The sequence below is a fragment of the Typopeltis vanoorti genome, chromosome 12, assembly GCF_054136105.1.
Source record: "Typopeltis vanoorti isolate ZY-2024b chromosome 12, IOZ_Tvanoo_1.0, whole genome shotgun sequence".
Taxonomy (NCBI): domain Eukaryota; kingdom Metazoa; phylum Arthropoda; class Arachnida; order Uropygi; family Thelyphonidae; genus Typopeltis; species Typopeltis vanoorti.
This window is the reverse complement of record NC_143560.1, coordinates 117,315,590-117,336,029: the sequence shown is the minus strand read 5'-3', so window position 1 is coordinate 117,336,029 and position 20,440 is coordinate 117,315,590. Positions and strand designations below refer to the sequence as shown.

The window sequence follows — 20,440 nt, the reverse complement described above, 5'->3', positions numbered from 1 at the left end:
ATGCAGATGATGTACTCTTAAACACATCATGTGCAAGTCTCCAGAGAACTAAATTGAATAACGGCTGCAACAAATCTGGCATGAAAATCAGCAATAAAAAGACCAAAACCAAGAAAATATGCAGGAAAATAGAAATTTTCAGCTGCATTCTCAATGGAGAACCTATAGAACAAGTAAAATATTTCATCTATTTAGGCACAATTTTTTAGTTGATGGAACATTAAATTTGGAAATAATAGAATAAGCAAAGCTAGTATTGCTGAGCCAGTCAAATAAATTTATATGGAATAAGAGATTTTTTTAAATTTGATTTGTATGGTGCAAAGACATCAAAAGTCATACTACACCAGAACACAGGTTACAGCGGTACATATGGTAAATGGTTTGTAGAACAATCACAAACATCCATGCCCTTGACAGGATTTGAATCCACCTCTTGGCTAAAGAGCAGATATGCAAACCATTCAGCCAAACAGGCCTGCTGGAATAAGAGAGAAATTAGTCAAAACACCAAACTAGCAGTATACAAGACTGTGTTTAAACCAGTTTTAAGTTATGGATCAAAGACTAGACACCACAGATATGAGAGTTCTGAGAAAGAATAGGAGAGTGAATAGATTACAGCAAAAGCAAAATCATACTAAAAATGAAGATATTAGAAAGAAACTTGACATTCTTAGCATTCAAGAATGTGTGAGCAGAGCTAATTTAAAGTGGTATCACTACTTAAATTGAATGGGTGAGGAAAAATTAGCAAAACAGGTGTGGGATGCCAAGACGGCAGGAAAGAGACCTAAAAGAAAGACCAATATCTAGGTGAACTGATTCAGTCAGAAGTGCCTTAGAAGCACTAAATATTAGGTATGACAATACAGGAGTGCTGACAAATAACAGATTAATTTGGAGGAAAATTGTTGATAGGAATTAATAATAAGATAAACTTAATCATGTCATTCAGAATAATGGACAATGATTATGAATAATCAACAATACCTAAGCTTTTTTATACATTAATCATACAGTAGCCTGAACACCCTTGATGGTACATATCAAGAAATTGATTATGACCTTCAGACATCCTAACTAGTTTAGATGTCAGTTTGTTCACCAATGTCTCTAAAGATGATGTAGTAGATCTTCAAACTCTTTTTTCCATCAGACACAGGCTATTCAACATTGCATAGAAAACACATTATTTACATTTCAGGATAAATATTAGAAAAAAACAGAAGGACTTGCAATGGGTCTCCCCCCCCCCTTAACCATCATCAGCCCTAGCAAATCTCTTTATATAAAACTTCATAAAGAATGCTATTGAAAAATATCACAATAAACACAAACTTAGTTGCATTATATAATGAAAATGTCATCTAATATAGATGACATTTTCATTATTTACTCAGGAACAACAGAAGACTTAATTTAAAGATTATTTGAACAGCGTGCACCTAAACTCATGCTTAAACTGGAAGATCACAGAAAATTACCATTCCTTGACATCCTTCTTGAAGTATCTTCTTCTTCATTTCCAGTAATAGGTCTAGTGGCCTGTTATGGTCTCTTCCTATCTTTTCAAAAGCTGTCCTTTATTCCTTCTCCCTTGAGGTCGATATCTCTGTACCTCTCTGGAGAGTCTTCCTTCACTCATTCTTTCTGTATGTTGTCTCTATCTCACTCTATAAAGATCAATGTAGTCTAAAACAGATATCACCTCAAGTTCCTTTAAGATATTGCTATTTCTTAAAGTCTATCTGCTTGAGTTATGGTCCAGGCATCTAAATCATATGTTAGGATAGGTCTTGCTATTGAGTTATGGATTCTCATTCTTGTTTTCTTGCTTATTAAATTTAGATTGAATATCTGATTGACAGCTTTTGTTATTCCTATATAATTGGTAATTTTATGTTGCATGTCTCTCTCTGTCATAAGTGAAGTGGTATCCTAGATATTTAAATTTATTAACTTGTTCTATAATATCATCGTTGATACAAATTTTGCTTCTAATACAACTCAGCCTTTAAATGCCATGACTTTGGTATTGGAAGTGGAGATTTCCATATTGTATGTTTTTGCTATTTCATTTAATAAAAAAGCTGCTTGCTGTAGTGAATCCTCATTATCTTCAATTAGAACCTGAGTGTCCGAGAGTGGAGGGAAACAACCAAAACTGGTTGTTTCTCTCCACTCTCTTTTAATATTATTAATATAGATATTAAAGAGGAGTGGCGATATACTATATTCTTGTCAGGCACCTGCATTTATGTTCTGTGATTCAAATTTTGTGTGGCCATCTTTATTGTAATTTGGTTATTGTTATATATACTGAAAATTGCTTTAATTATATGGTTAGGAATGCTGTCATCTCTTAAAATTTCCAGTAGCTTATTATGACTGACTTTATCAAAAGTCTTTATTATAATCAGCATTGCATATTTTATTGCAATGAATAACATACGGGTCTCTAAACTGAATTCTCTTCTTTTTTCTATCACGAGCTTGAGAGTAAAAAAGGTGTCAGTGCAGGATCTGCCTTTACAGAAACCATTTTGTTCCTCTCCAAAAATATTTTCATAATATTTGGTTAATTTAGTATTTTTAAGAGACTTGAATATATTTTATATCCAGTGTTTAAAAAGCTAATGTCTCTATAGTTTTGACATTCATTAATATTGCCTTTTTTTGAAGATGGGGACGATCATAGCATTTTGCCAGTTTTCTAGTGGCAATTGACCACCAATTGGTGGTAATTTTCATAGGTTTATCAATGAGAATGCAGTTAAAGTTTTCCATTATTACTGACTATTTTCATAGTTTTGGCCTTTTCTTTGCTAATTGTCATGCAAAAATTTTTACGTTATTATTCGATTTAGTTAAAGAACGGTGGATACTTGCAATAGATTTGTTTAGTACATTTGCATGAAGCAAATGGCTAAGTTTGATATCCCAAATAGATGATGAATAAGAGTAACGGTAGGGTGCACTCTCATCTCACACCTGATTTTACATCAATCATCTTCCTGCATTCCACCTAGGATATGAACTTGTCATTACTAACACCATGTTCCATTTACTCCATGTAGTCAAGACTATTTTCTTGTGTCTTCTCTCCATGTGAATTTGTGCACATCTTTATGTAGAAACATGGTATTAGTAATGACAAGTTCATATCCCAGACAGAAATCTAGCAGGCAGTTATTATTAGCTCTGTCCTTTTCTCCAAATTTCTCAAACATTTCTATATACCTGGTTTTCATTTTCTACCATGCTGTTTAAATCTCCATCAAGAATCAACTTTCCATTTTTTTTATGTCAGCTTCCTTCTCTATTGACTTTAAAAAACCCTCCACTTCTTCCTTATGAAACTCTTCCTGGAACCAAAAGGACAAAGTTTCATTGTGCAACTCTCAATTTTGAAAATTTTCCACATAACTACTTGAAAATGCTTGCAATCAATAAGTTTATCTTCATGTTTGGAATTCACTGCTGTCACTAATACTATGATCACTATTGCCCAATTGGCAAAAGCGACCATGCAGTCTTTTGACTTGGGAGAATGTAAAACATGAGGAATATTCTGTCAAGAAGGGGGTATATGTGGGACTACAAGACAGGTGATCATGACAAGCTTAGGAGAAAGCTTAAATTTGTGGTATAGTATAAAACACTGCAAGGGAAGGATGTCAATAGTTCAAGGGAGATAGTTAAGGGCCATGTAGAAGCAATATTAAATTGTATACCTCTAAGATAAAGAGGGTTAATCAGGTAGGAGTTAGATGGATGAGTTAGATAGTTTAATATCATTAAGCATGAACTGCAGAAGAAGAAAATGCTGTGGAGTGTATATAAGGAGAAAGGTGACCAGCAAACTCAAGAACAGTAGAAGTGTCAAGCAAAAAAAGGTGACCAGCAAAAGGCAAAATCAGATTATGAGAACAATCTAGCCGAGCAGGCTGAAGGAAATCCCAAAGAGTTCTTTCATTACATGGCAAGTAAGAGAAAGAATGACTATGAAAGATTAACCTTGAGTGCTGATGGTGACAAAGTGACGGAGTAGAAAAAATAATTGAGTGACCACTTTACAAGGGTATATCATCCAAGTGAGGCTACTGCTGTAACATATGACAGACTGTGATTTTTGGAACAAAGGTGGATGAATTGGAAGTTCTTAGGATATTGCAGAATCTCAATGTAAATACAGCAGTGGGATTAGATGGGATATCAGCTCAGATTTGAAGAATATGCACGGGAACTGGCACATTCTCTGACTACTCTCTTTAATTGAAGTTTCAGCTCTGATAGAGTTCCAAGGGAATAGAAAGAGGGCAAAATAATTCCCTTGCATAAGGGGGGGGGGTCTAAGACTGCAGTAGCAAATTATAGATCAATCAGTATCTCAGGCATGGTGGCTAAAGTACTGGAAAAATTGGTCAAAACGAGAATTCAAGAATGGGTGGATAAAAATATGATACTGCATGGCTTTATGAAGGGTCAATCATGCCTTAGTAATTTACTCTCTGTTTATAATATGGTAACAGCAGAGCTGGATAAAGTAAATGGCTACAAGATGATTTTGTTGGATTTCACAAAGGCATTTGACAGAATACTACATGGAACTCTGTTTTGCAAATTACAACAAATGGGATGGATATGACACTAGTTATGTGGATAAGAGAGAGGCTACTGGACGGATATCAAAAAGTGGTATATGGAGGGGCAGAATCAATGCAAAAATAGGTGACTAGTGATGTATCACAAGGTTCAATTTTGGGATCACTACTGTTTAATTTGTACATAAATGATATAGAAAATAACCTGAAAGGAAATATTCATTTTAGGAAAAATAGATTACAAGCTGTGTATCATATTGATGGCACTTTACTCCAGGAAATAGAAGAAGTTAGAGATCTAGGGGTGGTGGTAGATAGAGAGTTAAAGTTTCGAGGACATATTGCTGAAGTTGCTTAGGTATCCCATAAGATTACTTGGTTATTGAAGAACACACTAACAAGTAGAGATAAGGAAGTTGTTATTCCTCTCTAAATGGATTACTGTGCTCAGGTCTGGTCTGGTTTCTTGGGAATGAGGAAGTGGTGGAGAAGATTCAGAGGTGAGCAACCAAGATTCTGTGGAATGTTCCCTATGAGAATAGATTGAGGGTATGTGGATTACAGAAGTTGGTTCATAGGAGAAAAAGAGGAGATGTGATAGAAACATTTAAGTTGCTTAAAATGTTTTATAAAATTGATGTAGGAGAAATGTTTCAGCACTTGGCTCGAGGGGCCAGAACAAGAGATCATCCCTGAAAGTTGAATAAACATGTGGTTAGTAGGGGTGTGAAGACTAGATTTTTTGCTTGGAGAGTTGCAAATGAGTGGAATGGGTTACCAGAGTCAGTTGTGAGTGCTTTGTCTGTTAATGGGCTTAGGGATAGGTATGATAAATTGTGTGGATAGTTTGGGTCTCCTGCAATGAGTCTTCAGACTTCATGGATGTGCCTGTACAACAATAATAATAATAATAACATTCTATATTTAAAATTTAGCAGGATCTCAACTGTTTCGATCTTCTTCATCTCAGTAACATTAATTATGTCCACATATACTTCTCTAATTCTGCCAGCTCAACTTCTTTTCCATTGAAACTTCTTATTCTGATAGTGCCTATCTTCAATATTGCTGCCATTTTGTTCCAGTAGCTGAATTTTCACTGTTCACCCTGGTTCCTTGATGAAACAGCCAGGGCATTGCTTAACCAATAATGCCCCAGCCTGCATGAAATTTCATCATGTTTTACCATTATGTCTTGCTTTAAGCTAATACAGAATACAATTTGGTCATCTAAGTCCCAAAAACACTTACACAGGAAACTACTCATGCATGTGAACAAATACATAAATTTCAATTTATCATCATCAGCAGCAACCACAGGTGATCTCCATGAGTCAATTAAAGATCAAAGTTAGATAACTAGGAGACCTCCCCATAACCTTTAAGCAATGCAGAGAACTCACTATGGATTCTGATCTAATGTCCAGTATCCTCACCTGTACACAGTGTGCTCCATTAGGAAGTATCCACTGGATGCTGAATGAACAAGGATGGGATAACAATTTGGGACTTAGATGACCAAATTGTATTCTATATTACCTTAAACCAGAAATAAGCATAATGGTAAAATATGATGAAATTTCATGCAGGCTGAGGCATTACTAGGTTAAACATGGCCCTGCTATTTTGATCAAGGAACCAGAGTATTTTTATCATTGTTTAAGATTGCTTATTTCAAGGATTTTTAAAAAATACCTATGGAAAGGCTTAGGATGCTGTTGATTATTCATAAAAGAGCTTCACAGTATAAACAACACTAAAAGAGGAAAAAATACATTTATTAAACTTGCAACTAATATTTCTCTGGATTTCTATACAGCATCTTCAGAGCACAATTATAACTGTGACAAGCACACAGCACTGAACTAAATAAATATGGAAAACAATTCAAAATGTAACTGAAATTGAATTGATGTCCTTATATGGTGCCCTCTGTGGGCCAGATAGCCATATGTGGAGAAGTCAGGTCTCAAAATGATGGTTTCTCAGGTCTGGAAAATTAATACAACCATACTTGCTGAGGTCAGGAGAGTGCATCATAGCTGATTCTAAAAATAGTCTCCAGACCTATAATGACTTCTATGTGGGCCAGATAGCCATAAGTTAATGTGGAGAAGTCAGGCTCTCAGGTCTCAAAATGACAGTTTCTCAGGTCTGAAAAATTAATGCAACCATACTTGAGGTCAGGAGCGTGCTTCATAGCTGATGCTGATTCTAAAAATAGTCTCCAGACCTATGACTTCTACAGAACATCAATGTTTTCCCTCATCTAATCCTATGTGAAGGAGTATCCAGAGCATGGTTTGCCAATCCAGACTAGCCATTCAGATGATTACGAATGTCATTTTTGTGTTCTTTAATGCAGATGTTAAAAGATCTACCAGTCTGTCCAAAGTAGGCTAAACTACAGGTACAAGGAACTATCGGATGTACAAAAGGATGAATTTGATCTTTAGAACGGATAAAGGTAGCTAGCTGAATGAAAGATTTGAAAGTTGGATGGAGATCATATCTGCAGAACTTTTGCACATCCGATAGTTCCTTGTACCTGTATTGATTGAAGAAGAGATTGGAATGCATGCAGTATTCCATCTATTTTATATGGGCTGTAGCCAAGGATTTAAAAGGTGTTGCAAAGGTCCATGAGCTCAGTTATAAATTCTGTCATTTGAACAAATATCCCTGGCTCAGTAAGTGTTTTGAGGATGCCATATTGTTGGGAAGGGTGGTGTGATTGCTTGTGTAAATACTTTCCTGCATGAGTGGATTTTCTGTAAATGGAAAACTACCAATTAACTCATTGTTATCTGGCCCACAGAGAGCATCATGTAAGGACATTAGTTCAGTTTCATTTAACATTTGAAATGTTTACCATATTTATTTAGTTCAGTGCTGTATACTTGCCACAGTTATAATTGCACTCTAAAGATGTGCAGAAAATTAATGCGACCAGCAAAATATTAGTAAGTTTAATAAATGTATTTTTCCCTCTTTTGGTGTTGTTCATAGAGTGAAGCTCTACTATAGATTCTTAAAACAGTTGACAGACTAAGAATTTCATAATGAACCAATGATGGCTCTCAACTCTTTTGATATGCATTAGAAAGTGAGGATTTTTAAATATTGCCCCCTGAGACAAACAAAATGCTGCCCAGAGGGCATCTGAAAAAAAGGTGAAACTGCAAGCTGTTGTCAGAAATTGTGAATAATCAAATGTGAAATTTCATTATAGATTTCATTTCATTACAGATTTCAGTTCATTAACTGACATTATATCTATTTTTGTTAAAAAGTTATTTTACTTGACATATCACTAATTCATAGTTCAAAAAAATTCCAGGGTTTAAAACCAAAACTGGTAGCAAAGTTACTTGACTTGAAATACATTGTCAATAAAGCTGATATTTAAAAATAATGCCTTCTTATTGACAAATTACAAACACAATTTTATTACCAGAGGAATTAAGCCAAAATTTAATTTCAATATAAAACTAATACAAAATAAAATATCTTTAACTACAATACACAAAAAAAGTATTTAAAATAATGTTTCATTGTATATTTACATTTATTTTCTTTCCTTTTCAAATAAAAGAAAAATGTTACACCATCTAACTGACCCTCGGTGTTTTAAATGAGATAAAAAATATTATGACAAACTAATCTAATGCCATAAAAGAAAAAAAAATTATATGCATCTTCAACAGAAGTTTATAGGTAAGTTATAAGAAGAACAGTGGTGTGCACATACACACATGCCTGTGTATGATTAAAGCCCTCAAAAACAATGAAGTGTTAATAAATCTTTCATTTTATGTGGTTCTTAACTCTTATGTAGTTCTTCTGGTGAACAACCAGAAATAATATGATTTGAGTGTCAATTAAAACACTGTGAGAAGACTCACTCTGTTTTGTTTCAAGTTCTGGTAATCACAGAAAGAAGGTTTTATACCAACCCACCTGGCTACAAATATAGTCTGCATTAACAGGTAATTATAGATGAACACTTAAGGTGCTATATGTGTCACGAAGCAGGCTTCTGACAAATAAAAAAGACACTTCTATATTCATAGAACATCATTGAGCGTGGATTCTGAGTATATGGCGTCCTCAGTCCAGTTACTTCTTTCTGGAAAGAGAAATAAAATTTTCTTCTTTTTAAATAAAGGACATATAAAAGAATAGAAAGAGATTTAGCTTATTTATATATATATATATATATATATATATATATATTAGCTTAATCTCTCTATTAGCTAAAAATGTGTTATCATTTATCTATTATTCTGTATGCATTCTAAGAGTAAGTCAGAGCATTATGATTTTTTTCAATAATTAGCTATATTTTCAATACAAAAACCATTAATAATTTTTATGTAAACGTGTTAATTATTGCTTACAAATTTATTTTCAGCAATATAAAACACACACACATCAAAGTGATTTCAATATGGTGTCTAAGGCAGAAAACTGGATTCGATGCATCCCCATCCACACACACATCCTAATGGTAAAACTACAGTCAAGTAGCTTTATCTTTTGTGTGGTGGGGGGGGGGCATACTTATCTTGTGCTATTAATGTTTGTACTAAACTTACAGTGAGATGCAGTTTAGAACAAATGCCAGTTTGTGCATATATGAATATCCCAAAAGATGATCTAGATGTGGGATTGAAATCAGGCCAAATAGAGGCTGTTAGGATCAGATCTTCACTTTACGACAAATAGTTGAGAAAGTATGGGAATATAACAAAGATCTATATTTAAGTTTTGTCGATTTCGAAAAGGCATAAGACAAGGTGCCAAGAGAGGAGCTATTCAATACGCTATTATATGGTGTCAATAGGGCATTATATCAAGCAATACTTAGTCTTTATTTGAGTTGTAAGTCAGCAGTTAGAATTAAAGGAAGTACAGGAAGATGGTTTAATGATAAATCTGGTGTTAGACACGGATGTACATTATCCCCTCTGTTATTTATTATCTATATGAATTACATTATGAAAGAAAGTGGTATTAAACATGATATGAGAATTGGAGATGTTAATGTCAGCTCTTTGCTTTGTGTGGACGATGTTATACTTCTAAATAAATCCGCTACAAGTTTGCAAGATTCCCTGACTAAATTGAATAACTGTTGTAATTGATATGGTATGAAGGTCAGCATTAAAAAGACAAAGACAATGAAAATAGAAAATAAGCAGAATCATTGAAAATGTCAACTGTGTTGTGAACGGGGAACCTGTGGAACAAGTAAAACATTTCAGCAACTTAGGCACGATTTTTAGTGAAGATGGTAAATTAAATATGGAAATAGAAAACAGAATCAACAAAGCTGGTATGGTAGGAAGTCAATTGAATAATTTCATATGGAATAAGAGAGAAATTAGTCTAAACGCTAAATTAGCTGTATACAAGACAGTGTTCAAACCAGTTTTAACTCATCGATCTGAGAGCTGGGTCAGAAGTAAAACACTCGACCAAAGACTAGAGACCACCGATATGAGAGTCCTGAGAAAGATTAGAGGCGTGAACAGATGGCATCAATGGCAATATCATATTAAAAAAAAGGATATTAGGAAAGAACTTGACATTGTCAGCATCCAGAAATGCAATGCATTAGCAGAGCTAATCTCAGGTGGTATGGTCACTTAAACAGAATGGGCAAGGAAAGATTAGCAAAACAAGTGTTCTCTGCTAGGAGAACACTTGTTTTTGCTAATTTTTATCCTTGCAAAGAACACAAAACAAGTGTTCTTTGCAAGGATAAAAAACAAGTGTTTTTTATCCTTGCAAATCAAAAAAATTGACCAAAGAATTCATTCTATTTTCAGACAAAAATACAAACATTAGGATTCATGATTATGAATCCTAATGTTTGTATACTTCTAAAATCAGATACTTCTAAAACCAGATACTTCTTAAAATCATTTGACAGTAAGGGACTCAGCTATTACTGATGGCTAAAGATAGAAACTGGTCCCACTAATTTACAAACATTAGTTAGGGGTAAAAGAGGTTCTACTCACTTTGGCGATCAACAATGCATTACAGGATTTTTTTTTAATGTTTTCTTTCTTCGTGGCCATCTGTCCACAGACAGCAATGATGTGATAAAGGTTTTGTGACCTCATGCATGTCAGTTTGATTAAAAATGCAACTGAAACCTATCTAATAAAGCTTAATGAAGTTCATTTCTACAGCCATATACAGTCATCCCTCCACTTATGTTCGTTTGAGTTGCATCCATTCTAAGATGGACGCAACTCAAAGGATGAAATTCTATTATGTGAGCCCATAATAGAATAAATAACATTTTCGACTATACTTTCGAACAAGATGCAAGCGAATGTAAAGTAAAAAGGTTTTTATTTAGCAACAATGCATCATACACAGTGGCAACAGTGCATTCAGTGGCAACTTCCCATAGCAGTCAGCACGTCTTCAATTTTGTGTTTGAGAAATAGCTTATTTGTGTATTTATGGTTAAATATTTCACAATATTTTGTGCAACATGGTCACTACATGCACAATTAAAAAAAATAGTGAAGAATCACAGAAAAACAGGCGAGCAATTGATCTTGAAATGAAGTTGCAAGTTATAAAGCAACATGAAGCTGGTAAGCCCATCACGACCATTTTGAAAAATAAGAATAAAAGCGTAGAGGCTATGAAAGGATCTGCTTCCATTAAATCGATGATGGTGATGAAGCAATGACAAAGTCCTATCAATGATATGGAAAAGCTACTTGCATCATGGATATAGGACCTGAACGAAAAGTACATACCCCTCAGCACTAAATCTCTTCAACATGTTGAATGAGAAAGCAGGACCTGATTTTGACTATGAATTCAATGCTTCTTCTTCTTCTTCTGGTTGGTTCATGAGATTCAAGCAGCGTTTTGCGCTGCATAATGTGAAAATGTATGGTGAATCTGAAAGTGCCAATGAGAAGGCTGCCAAAGAGTTTGTGGAGAAATTGGATAAAATTATTAAGGAGGAAAATTATTTGCCACAGCAAATATTTAATATGGATGAGACCTCCTTGTTTTGGAAAAAATGCCAGAGCAGAGATTCATCCACAAAAAGCTAAAATCTATGACTGGTTTCAAAGCTTTTAAATACTGTATTAAGATTCTGTTAGGGGATAATGTGGTTGAATATAAACTGAAACAATTTGTAATATGGCACAGTGAGAATCCACGAGACTTCAAAAATGTTAGGAAGCATACTCTTCCAGTTCATTATCGGAGTAAGTCGTGGATCACTCAAAAATTGTTTGCAGATGCCTTAATCAGCTGTTATGCAAGTGAAATGGAAAGCTATTGGTGTGAAAGAAAATGTAGAATTTAAAATTTTATTAATTCTAGATAATGCTCCAGGTCATCCATCTTATATCGGTGATCATCACCCAAGTTCAAGATCATGTTTCTTCCTCCAAACACTACTTCATTGATCCAACCGATGGATCAGGGAGTTCTTGTAGTGTTTAAGGTTTATTATCTATGGAGAACTTTTTCAAAAACCATTTTTGCCACTGAAGGAAATGACCAAACTCTCATACAATTCTGGAAAGCATTCAATATTTATCATGCCATTAAAAATATTGCTGTGGCTTGGGACAAAGTGACCTCTCAATGTATGAGTGGCATATGGAAAAGACATTAGAAAGGTTTGTGCATGATTTCAGAAGCTTTGAAAAAAAAAAAAACATGAAGACCTTTGTAAAGTGAGTGAATAAATAGTGAGCCTAGCAAACAATCTCGAAGTGAATGATGATGACATAATTCAACTCATAGAAAGTGCCCCTGAAGAGCTGACCTAAGAAGAAGGTCAAACTAGATGAATAAATGTTGCTGAAGAGGAAGAATGAGAAAAGGATGAGGGAAAAAAGAAACAAGAAGAGGTAGTTAAATTATTCACAGTGAAGGGGGCTTGCAGAAATGTTCTCTGCAGTTAGCGATGTTCTCAAAATGGCTGAAGACATGGACCCCAATGTTGATTGCTACTTATTAGTAGAGACGAAAGTACATTACGTATTTGCTTGCTAGAAACAAATTTATGATGAAAAGAAGAAGAGGAATAAGCAAAGCACATTGGACATTTTCATCAAAAAAAAAAAAAAAAAATGGCTACACCACAAGAGCCGCAGCCTGGTCCTTCACATAGGGAAGGTAATGAAGATGTGATTGTGGAGGAAGATTTGGGTGATTAGTCTCCTGTTTTATAGTGGCAATAACACATACAGTTTTATAATAAAGTTTAAAAATTAAAATGACGGTATACTTATTATGGTTAAGTCCCTAACTCCTTACTTCCTGCTGGATGGAACGGAACCCCGACATAAGTAAAGGGATGACTGTACTTACTTTTCAAAAAATAACTAGTTTTCAATTTATTAGTAATATCTTAGTAGGCAATGGACATTTTAATATATGCAGCAAAAGAAGCTGTAGAATGCTGGTGCAAGTCAGCATAATGGCTCATTTTTCTTGTGGAAAGCCAGCCTCTTGGGTGAAAATTCAAGTTTATACAAAAAACAACAGTTAGAAGTGGAAAGCAATAATAGATTTCATTCTTTACATGATACTTTGAATTTGATGTAGAAGGCATTAATATCAGCTGATTTAAAAGAGCAGCTCTACATATGGAGTGTAATAAAAATTACACACATTATTGTAAGAATATAGAAAATAAATATTAGGAAGGTGGCAAAATGTTCTGGAGGTTATTGAAAAAGCTTAGATGGAAGAAAGATTACTGTAAAACAAAGCAAAAATGATAAAGCTGGCATGGAAACTTAAGGATGTCTTATCCTAGATGGATAGACATCCTTATGTCTGGAGTAATTACTTTGAAAGACTGCTAAACAAAACAAGCAATGAGAGAACAGCAGTAAAAAGTTTTGAGAGGAACAGTAACAAGAGCACATATCAATACTTAAGGTAGAAAAACCCATCAAAAACTTAAAATCTGGAAAACTGATGCTCAACCAAAAATGCTTAAATATGGAAGTATAAAAGTTGGTTTCACTGCATAATTCAGAAGACCTGGTCCAAAGGTCGAGTTCCAGATGGTTAGATAGAGCTCTTATAGTTCCCATCTATAAAAAAAAAAAAAAAGGAATAAAGGTGAATGTGAGAATTACAGAGGAATTTCTCTATTAAGTGTTCGGGGTAAGATCTATGCAATCATACTTGAAAAGAGGTGAGAAAAACTGTGGAAGAGAAACTTGGAGAGCAAGCTGGGTTTAGCCCACATACAGGTTGTCAAGATCAGATGTTCAGTTTATGAACAAATAGTTGAAAAATCATGAGAATATGACAAGGATCTGTACTTAAGTTTTGTGGATCTGCAAAAGGCATAAAACAAGATGCCTATTAAAAAAGCTTTTCAAAACACTACAATTATATGGGATAAATGGAACAGTTCACAGAGCAATACATAGTCTATATTTAAGTTGTAATCGGCAATTAGAACTGGATGAAATACAGGAAGCTACTGTCCGACCACAGATCCGAGAGCCTAGTCTGGCAACCTGCCAAGAAGAGTCAATTCATGCTGAAGGGGAAAAAGAAATACAGGATGTACGAATTGGTCACCAACACACAAAATCACGTACTTTATATGTAAAATTTTCCAACTGTTATACAAGCAAAATAGTCACTTACCACTTTAAAAACTACAATCTTCATAAAAGAAAAGTTAATTTTCCGACGTGTAATAATAAACAATTTATCCCACAAGATGGATTGGTTACCCTATCATCGGAATGGATTTTCCTCCTTTTAACATGCACAGAAGTGTTGAAGGATCTTGCACCTGTGGACATACAGTAGTTTGATGTAAGATCAGGAGTAAGACATAAGGTTGACCATTCACAGTACTAGCATACTATAGGCTAACCAACCTATTGTAGATAGGTTCTCCGTAAAAAAAATAAATAAATAAATAAACAAGGATGCACATTACTTCCACTCTTATTCATTATCTATATGGATTGCATTATGAAAGAAAGTGGCATTAAAACTTATATTAGATTTGTAGATTTCAAACTTGGCTCTTTGCTTTATACAGATGATGATGTATTCTTAAACACATCATGTGCAAGTCTTCGGAATTCTCTAACTAAACTGAATAACAGCTGCAAGAAAAATGGCATGAAAATCAGCAATAAAAAAGACCAAAACCGTGAAAATATGCAGGAACATAGAAAACTTCAGCTGCATTCTCAATGGAAAACCTATAGAACAAGTAAAATATTTCATTTATTTAGGCACAGTGTTTAATGAAGATGGGAAATTAAATTTGGAAATAGACAACAGAGTACACAAAGCTGGTATTCTGCTGAGCCAGTCAAATGAATTTATATGGAATAAGAGAAAACATCAAACTAGCAGTATACAAGACAGTGTGCAAATTAGTTTTAAGTTATGGATCTGAGAGTTGGGATAAAAATAATGCACTTGATCAAAGACTAGAGACCGCAGATATGAGAGTTCTGAGAAAGATTAGGAGAGTGAAGAGATAACAGCAACAGCAGAATCATATTAAAAATGAAGATTTTAGAAAGAAACCTGACATTGTTAACATTCAAGAATGTGTGAGCATAGCAAAACAGATGTTTGATGCCAAGATGGTAGGAAAGAGACTTGGAGGGAGACCAAGATCTAAGTGGATCGATTCAGTGAGAAATGCCTTAGAAGCACTAAATGTTAGAATGAAATTATCAAAGTGTGGACAAGTAATAGACCAATTTGGAGGAAAATTGTTGATAGGAAGAATAACAGAAACTTAATCATGTGGTACTGTCATGATAGCCTGAATCCCCCCTTCCCCTTGGTTACATATTAGGAAATGTGTGATAAATAAGGTTATGGAAAAGAGACAGCAAGCTACTATTAATAATACTACTAACATCAAAACTGCACAGAATCAAGGCTTGTTGCAGAGGGTTTTCTCTAAATGGTATTATCCTGTCATATCTTACTATAAATTCACTCCATATCATCACCACTCTCCATCCATAAAATCTATTCCTGCTCTTTACTTATTCTACCTTTATTAGCAAACTTAAATACAGGTAAAGATAGAGAAAAACTATATAGCAAAACCTCTCATAATAACTTACATTTCTTCTCTTCTTTTATTTATCAAACTATTTCCCCAGTCTATCCTGGCAGCTAACATATTCCTGGCATTACTTTTGCTACTCGACTCTGGCTCCTAATCCCCCCCCGCCACCTCACCTCATTTCAAAATCTGAGTGACTGTAGAGAATATCGAGATACAGTTTGTTCAAAGACCTTTGACTTTATACAACAGGATTTTATGCAACTGTCCCATATTAATAGCTGCAACAAACCAATAAATATTATTATTATTATTATTACATAGCACCTCCAGGGAGTCCAAAGACTCATCGAGGGAGGGCACCTACTCCACACCTCTCCGTCTCCACCATAATCCACCAACTACAACTATGTTCATCATCTACTGCCGACCAATAATATTTACTGACAATAATAATTACTTTCTTCTCACAGTCTCAGTTATTTGGTTTTTCTGATAGTTCTTGTTATTGTAATTAACTCCTTATCTGCAAGAAATTTTAAGAAAAATCACAAAACTAAGAGATGTATACAGAAAAGAGAACACATATTTTACTAGTTATGTATATGTTACACTTTTTAGTTTATAAAAATGCTTTAGAAAAATACACACGTATGTAGAACTTGCAGAAATGTAATTAATAATCATGTAAACACCCACTTTAAGGTGGTAGCATGTTACATGGATTTTTATTTTAATTTATTTTAATTGTGAATTATTACTAAAACATGATTAAGTTTGATATTTCCATTTTCATTTGTTTTCTAATTTGTATAGCATTATATTTTTTACGCACAAGTTATTTGAAAATACACTAAACCTGAACAGCAAAGCATATTCATAAACAAATGCAAATGAGATGGCTAAAAAAAATAAAATAAAATAAAAATACTTCTGTTACATCCTGTTATTAGAGTAGGAAAAATCTGGTAATATTAGTATAAGGTGAACGCTTTCAAAAACATATTATTATTCGACTATGAAAGTTTACCCAGAAAATGCAACACAGAATTTATCTTTATGAATATGTGCATCAGGATATACATTGCACATGCACTCACCAACATTGTAAAGCCAAAGGCATGAATGATATTTTTCAAATCTTCATAACTTGGTTCTATAGAATCCTCATTTGGAAGATCAGCATAATGGTATAAAAGAGGTCCTAAATTAATCCAGTATCCACCTGGCTTGAGGATATTCCAAATAGTTTCAATATAAGAGACAACATTATTAGCTGTGTCAATAAAGAAACAAGTTGCAACACAGTCCCATGAACCTAGAAAACAAAGATTAAATCTTATTAACTTTTTTTCATAGCCAAATATAACAGTTTCCTGCATACAGAATAAGATATTTAATTAACTGTATTTCATGAAAATTCCATTCTGTTCTGTAATAAACATTTTATATCTATTCTATATATAGTAAAAGATAAGCTGAAATTTGAAACGTTTTTATGTCACTTTTATTGTCTTACCAGCCCGGAACTCGGGGGTTGGGCGCCGTAGGCACCTGGGGGGGGGGGGGGGGGGTCCCCCTAGTGTATGTATGTATGTATGTATGTGTGTGTGTGTATATATATATATATATATATATATATACTGTCTTATATACTTCTGTTATACTGTTAGCTGCCTTAAAATGTCAGAGGTAAAGGGAGAATCTCAGTTAATGGATGAAGCATGTCAAAAGTATATATTGCTAGTAGGGTCCTAGACATGAAGGTCATTCCACTGAGTCCAGCTAAATGCTAACACACAAAAAAATAGCAAGAGGAAGAAGTCTTGTTATTTATTGGTTGGTATCTGTATGGTTCTAGTTGACCAATTTGACAGTGCTAGACATATTCGTAAGTACAGTCAAATGTTAAAAACAGTGATAACAACACAAATAATCATGGCATGCACAAAAATAGACAAAACAGCAATTAGGATAAGAACGATGAACAAGTAAAATAATCCATATATCTTTGAGAACTATTAAGATGGCAGAAGAGGAAGATGTAAGTTAGAAATATGAAGAACTGGTAGAGCAAAAGAAGTATTAAAGAAAGAGATCATTTATTACAATTGAGATAAGTAAAGAATTGAAACATTTCAAATGCAAGAAGAAAAAAAAAAGTCTTACATGAAATAAAAGAGAACTGATAAAATAGACAAATAGACAAAACAGCAATTAGGATAAGAACGATGAACAAGTAAAATAATCCATATATCTTTGAGGAACTATTAAGATGGCAGAAGAGGAAGATGTAAGTTAGAAATATGAAGAACTGGTAGAGCAAAAGAAGTATTAAAGAAAGAGATCATTTATTACAATTGAGATAAGTAAAGAATTGAAACATTTCAAATGCAAGAAGAAAAAAAAAAGTCTTACATGAAATAAAAGAGAACTGAGTGGTTAAGAAGACAGTCAGAGGAAGGGAAGAAGGAAGATGAAATTTCTAAAAAATGCATGAAGACATAACTAATGGATTGTAAATGTATTAGAAGAGAAGATATCAGTGAAAGAGAAGAAGGGAACAACTCAAATATACATTATTAGAGAATGTACATAAGAGTAACTGGAGGAAGTTATAAGCTATTTGAAGAGAAAAATCAGAAATAGGGAAAGCTGGAAGAAGACTCACCATAGTGGCAGGAACTAATATCCCTGATAATGATTGATGATACGGGAATCATATTTATATAAGTATAAACTGCATTTCCCAGTAAATAAGTTGAACTCAGCCAAATATTTTAATGCATTCTTTGAGCAGAAGCTTTGGAACAAAAAATGAAATGCTGGATTTTCTAAAAAGAATGCAGTTTTTGTTGTTGTTCTGTGGTGGTAGAGTGCATGTGTGTTTTAACAAACCTTTTATGGAGTATTTCTATAACTATTGACAACAATGGTCAAAAGTAGCTAATAAAAAACTGATGCAGTTCAAATGTATCCATGAACAATGGTTTAAAACAAAAAATGCTGTTCTCAAGAAATTCAGAAATGCAAATATGTGAAAAATTAATCAAAGATAATGTTCAAAGATATTATCATCATTATTAAAAATAATTAACTCACTTCAAGAGCTTGAACCCTTGCCAGCTCATCAGCACATTCCATTTTCCCACAACAAAGCAGAAAACCAGTTGCATCTCCATTTTTCCATGCAAATTCTATGAATGTCCTTGTAAAATAATACTATCGTAAATCATTTTACATAAAACATTTGCCACTGGACTATCTGATTGGCCTTTTCCACCCAGCGAACAAATTATACAATACACTTTCACACAACTAATGATCATACAAATCTGTTGGTTAAATGAGACTCCCACAATGAGTCTACTGATTCATTGTGGGAGTCTCATTACTGTCATACCGATAAAAATATGCTTGTTTGAGTGTTGTAAAAATATGGAAGCCTTTGGTAGATGGATGAAGGCCACCTTTATTTCATGGTACTTTAACATTTTTATATGTTATCTATTACATGCTAGGATATAAAGTAGAGTGATAGTCTTCTTTGCAGTATTCTTCAGTTTATTTCAGAATTCTTTATGCAGCTGTTGTATGATGGTATTTTATATTTCCAATTTTATACCATTTTCTGATATGATTATATTGAAAAGCTTAAGATGTTAAGTTTGATTCTCAATGTCATTTCAAATGTTGGTCCTGTCATGCAGAGAATGTCTCCTTTTTGTATGATGAGATAGAGTACAAAGTACGATGGTGATATGTGCATTTTCTAAACAAAACAATCCTATAGATTGTTCTGTACAGAAATGTCCAAGATGACATCCCAATACTGTGTGTGGGGGGGACTCTTTTCTAGTGTAAAGCAGTGATGATACAGGTTGTATGAGTAGCTTGTAAAGCCTTCTGCTTATTTTTTAATTCTAGACAGATAATAAAGAGATGTCACTGACATAACAGAGCCAGATTCTTGGTTTTAATTGGCAGTTCTCTAATGCTTTGTTTTTCAAAGATCTCCATGAGCAAGTTTGTGAATAATATTGGAAAATTTGTGAATCAACTTATATTATCACAGATAGCTAAGAGACAGATGATTCTAATATTAGTCCTTTCTCTTCTAAATGAAGTGCATGAAATTTATGTAAGTTTCAGATTTTATGTGCAGCTAATAAGTAACTGTGATAAATACTTAGAAGTGGGTATATCTCTGTAATCCTGAATTATTATTATTAAGAGAGACCTTCAAGGAAACAGAGACTCAGCAAATATAAAAGAATATTAGTCTTGTGTATTTTGGAATGCCATATGTAGAACTACTGAATGCGTACAGATCAGATTATCAATAATTTCATTGGAGCAGTATGCAGAAGTCTTTTAGCATTCCTAGTTTTATTATGTGTATACCATCATGGGTCAGTAGCAATAACCTATATGTCTGCACCATTAAGTTTTCCATTTTTAATGAATATGTATTGGTGTCCATGATAACTGTAGAATGGTCTTTGTCTGCTGTCAGCTAGATTATACCTTGAATATGATGAAGGTTCTGAAGGGATGTTAACTCTGGTGTGGAATTATTTCTTAAGTCTGGTTTTGCATTAGCAAAATGGCTATTGTGAGAATATGAAAAACATCTTCCAAGTTTTCTGCTAGTTTTACAAACCCTTTTCTATGTTTGTTGGCAATGATATCAAATTTCAGGATGTCATCCAAAGCTAAGGAAGAGGTTAAAGCCTTTGAAAATAATACTTTGTTCAAT

General features: G+C 33.8%; 1 protein-coding gene across 1 annotated transcript in view; it reads right to left on the bottom strand.

Moving 5' to 3' along the window:
* Positions 1–8,038: 8,038 nt before the first annotated feature.
* LOC150101166 (protein-L-histidine N-pros-methyltransferase CARNMT1) overlaps positions 8,039–20,440 on the bottom strand; it is a 153,822-nt gene continuing 141,420 nt past the window's right edge. The window contains exons 6-7 of the mRNA XM_090402181.1: positions 16,782–16,999; positions 8,039–8,736 (exon numbers count right to left, since the gene is read on the bottom strand). Coding sequence (XP_090258307.1) covers positions 8,632–8,736; positions 16,782–16,999 — 323 coding nt within the window. The 3' untranslated portion in view covers positions 8,039–8,631. The remainder of the gene's footprint in view (positions 8,737–16,781; positions 17,000–20,440) is intronic.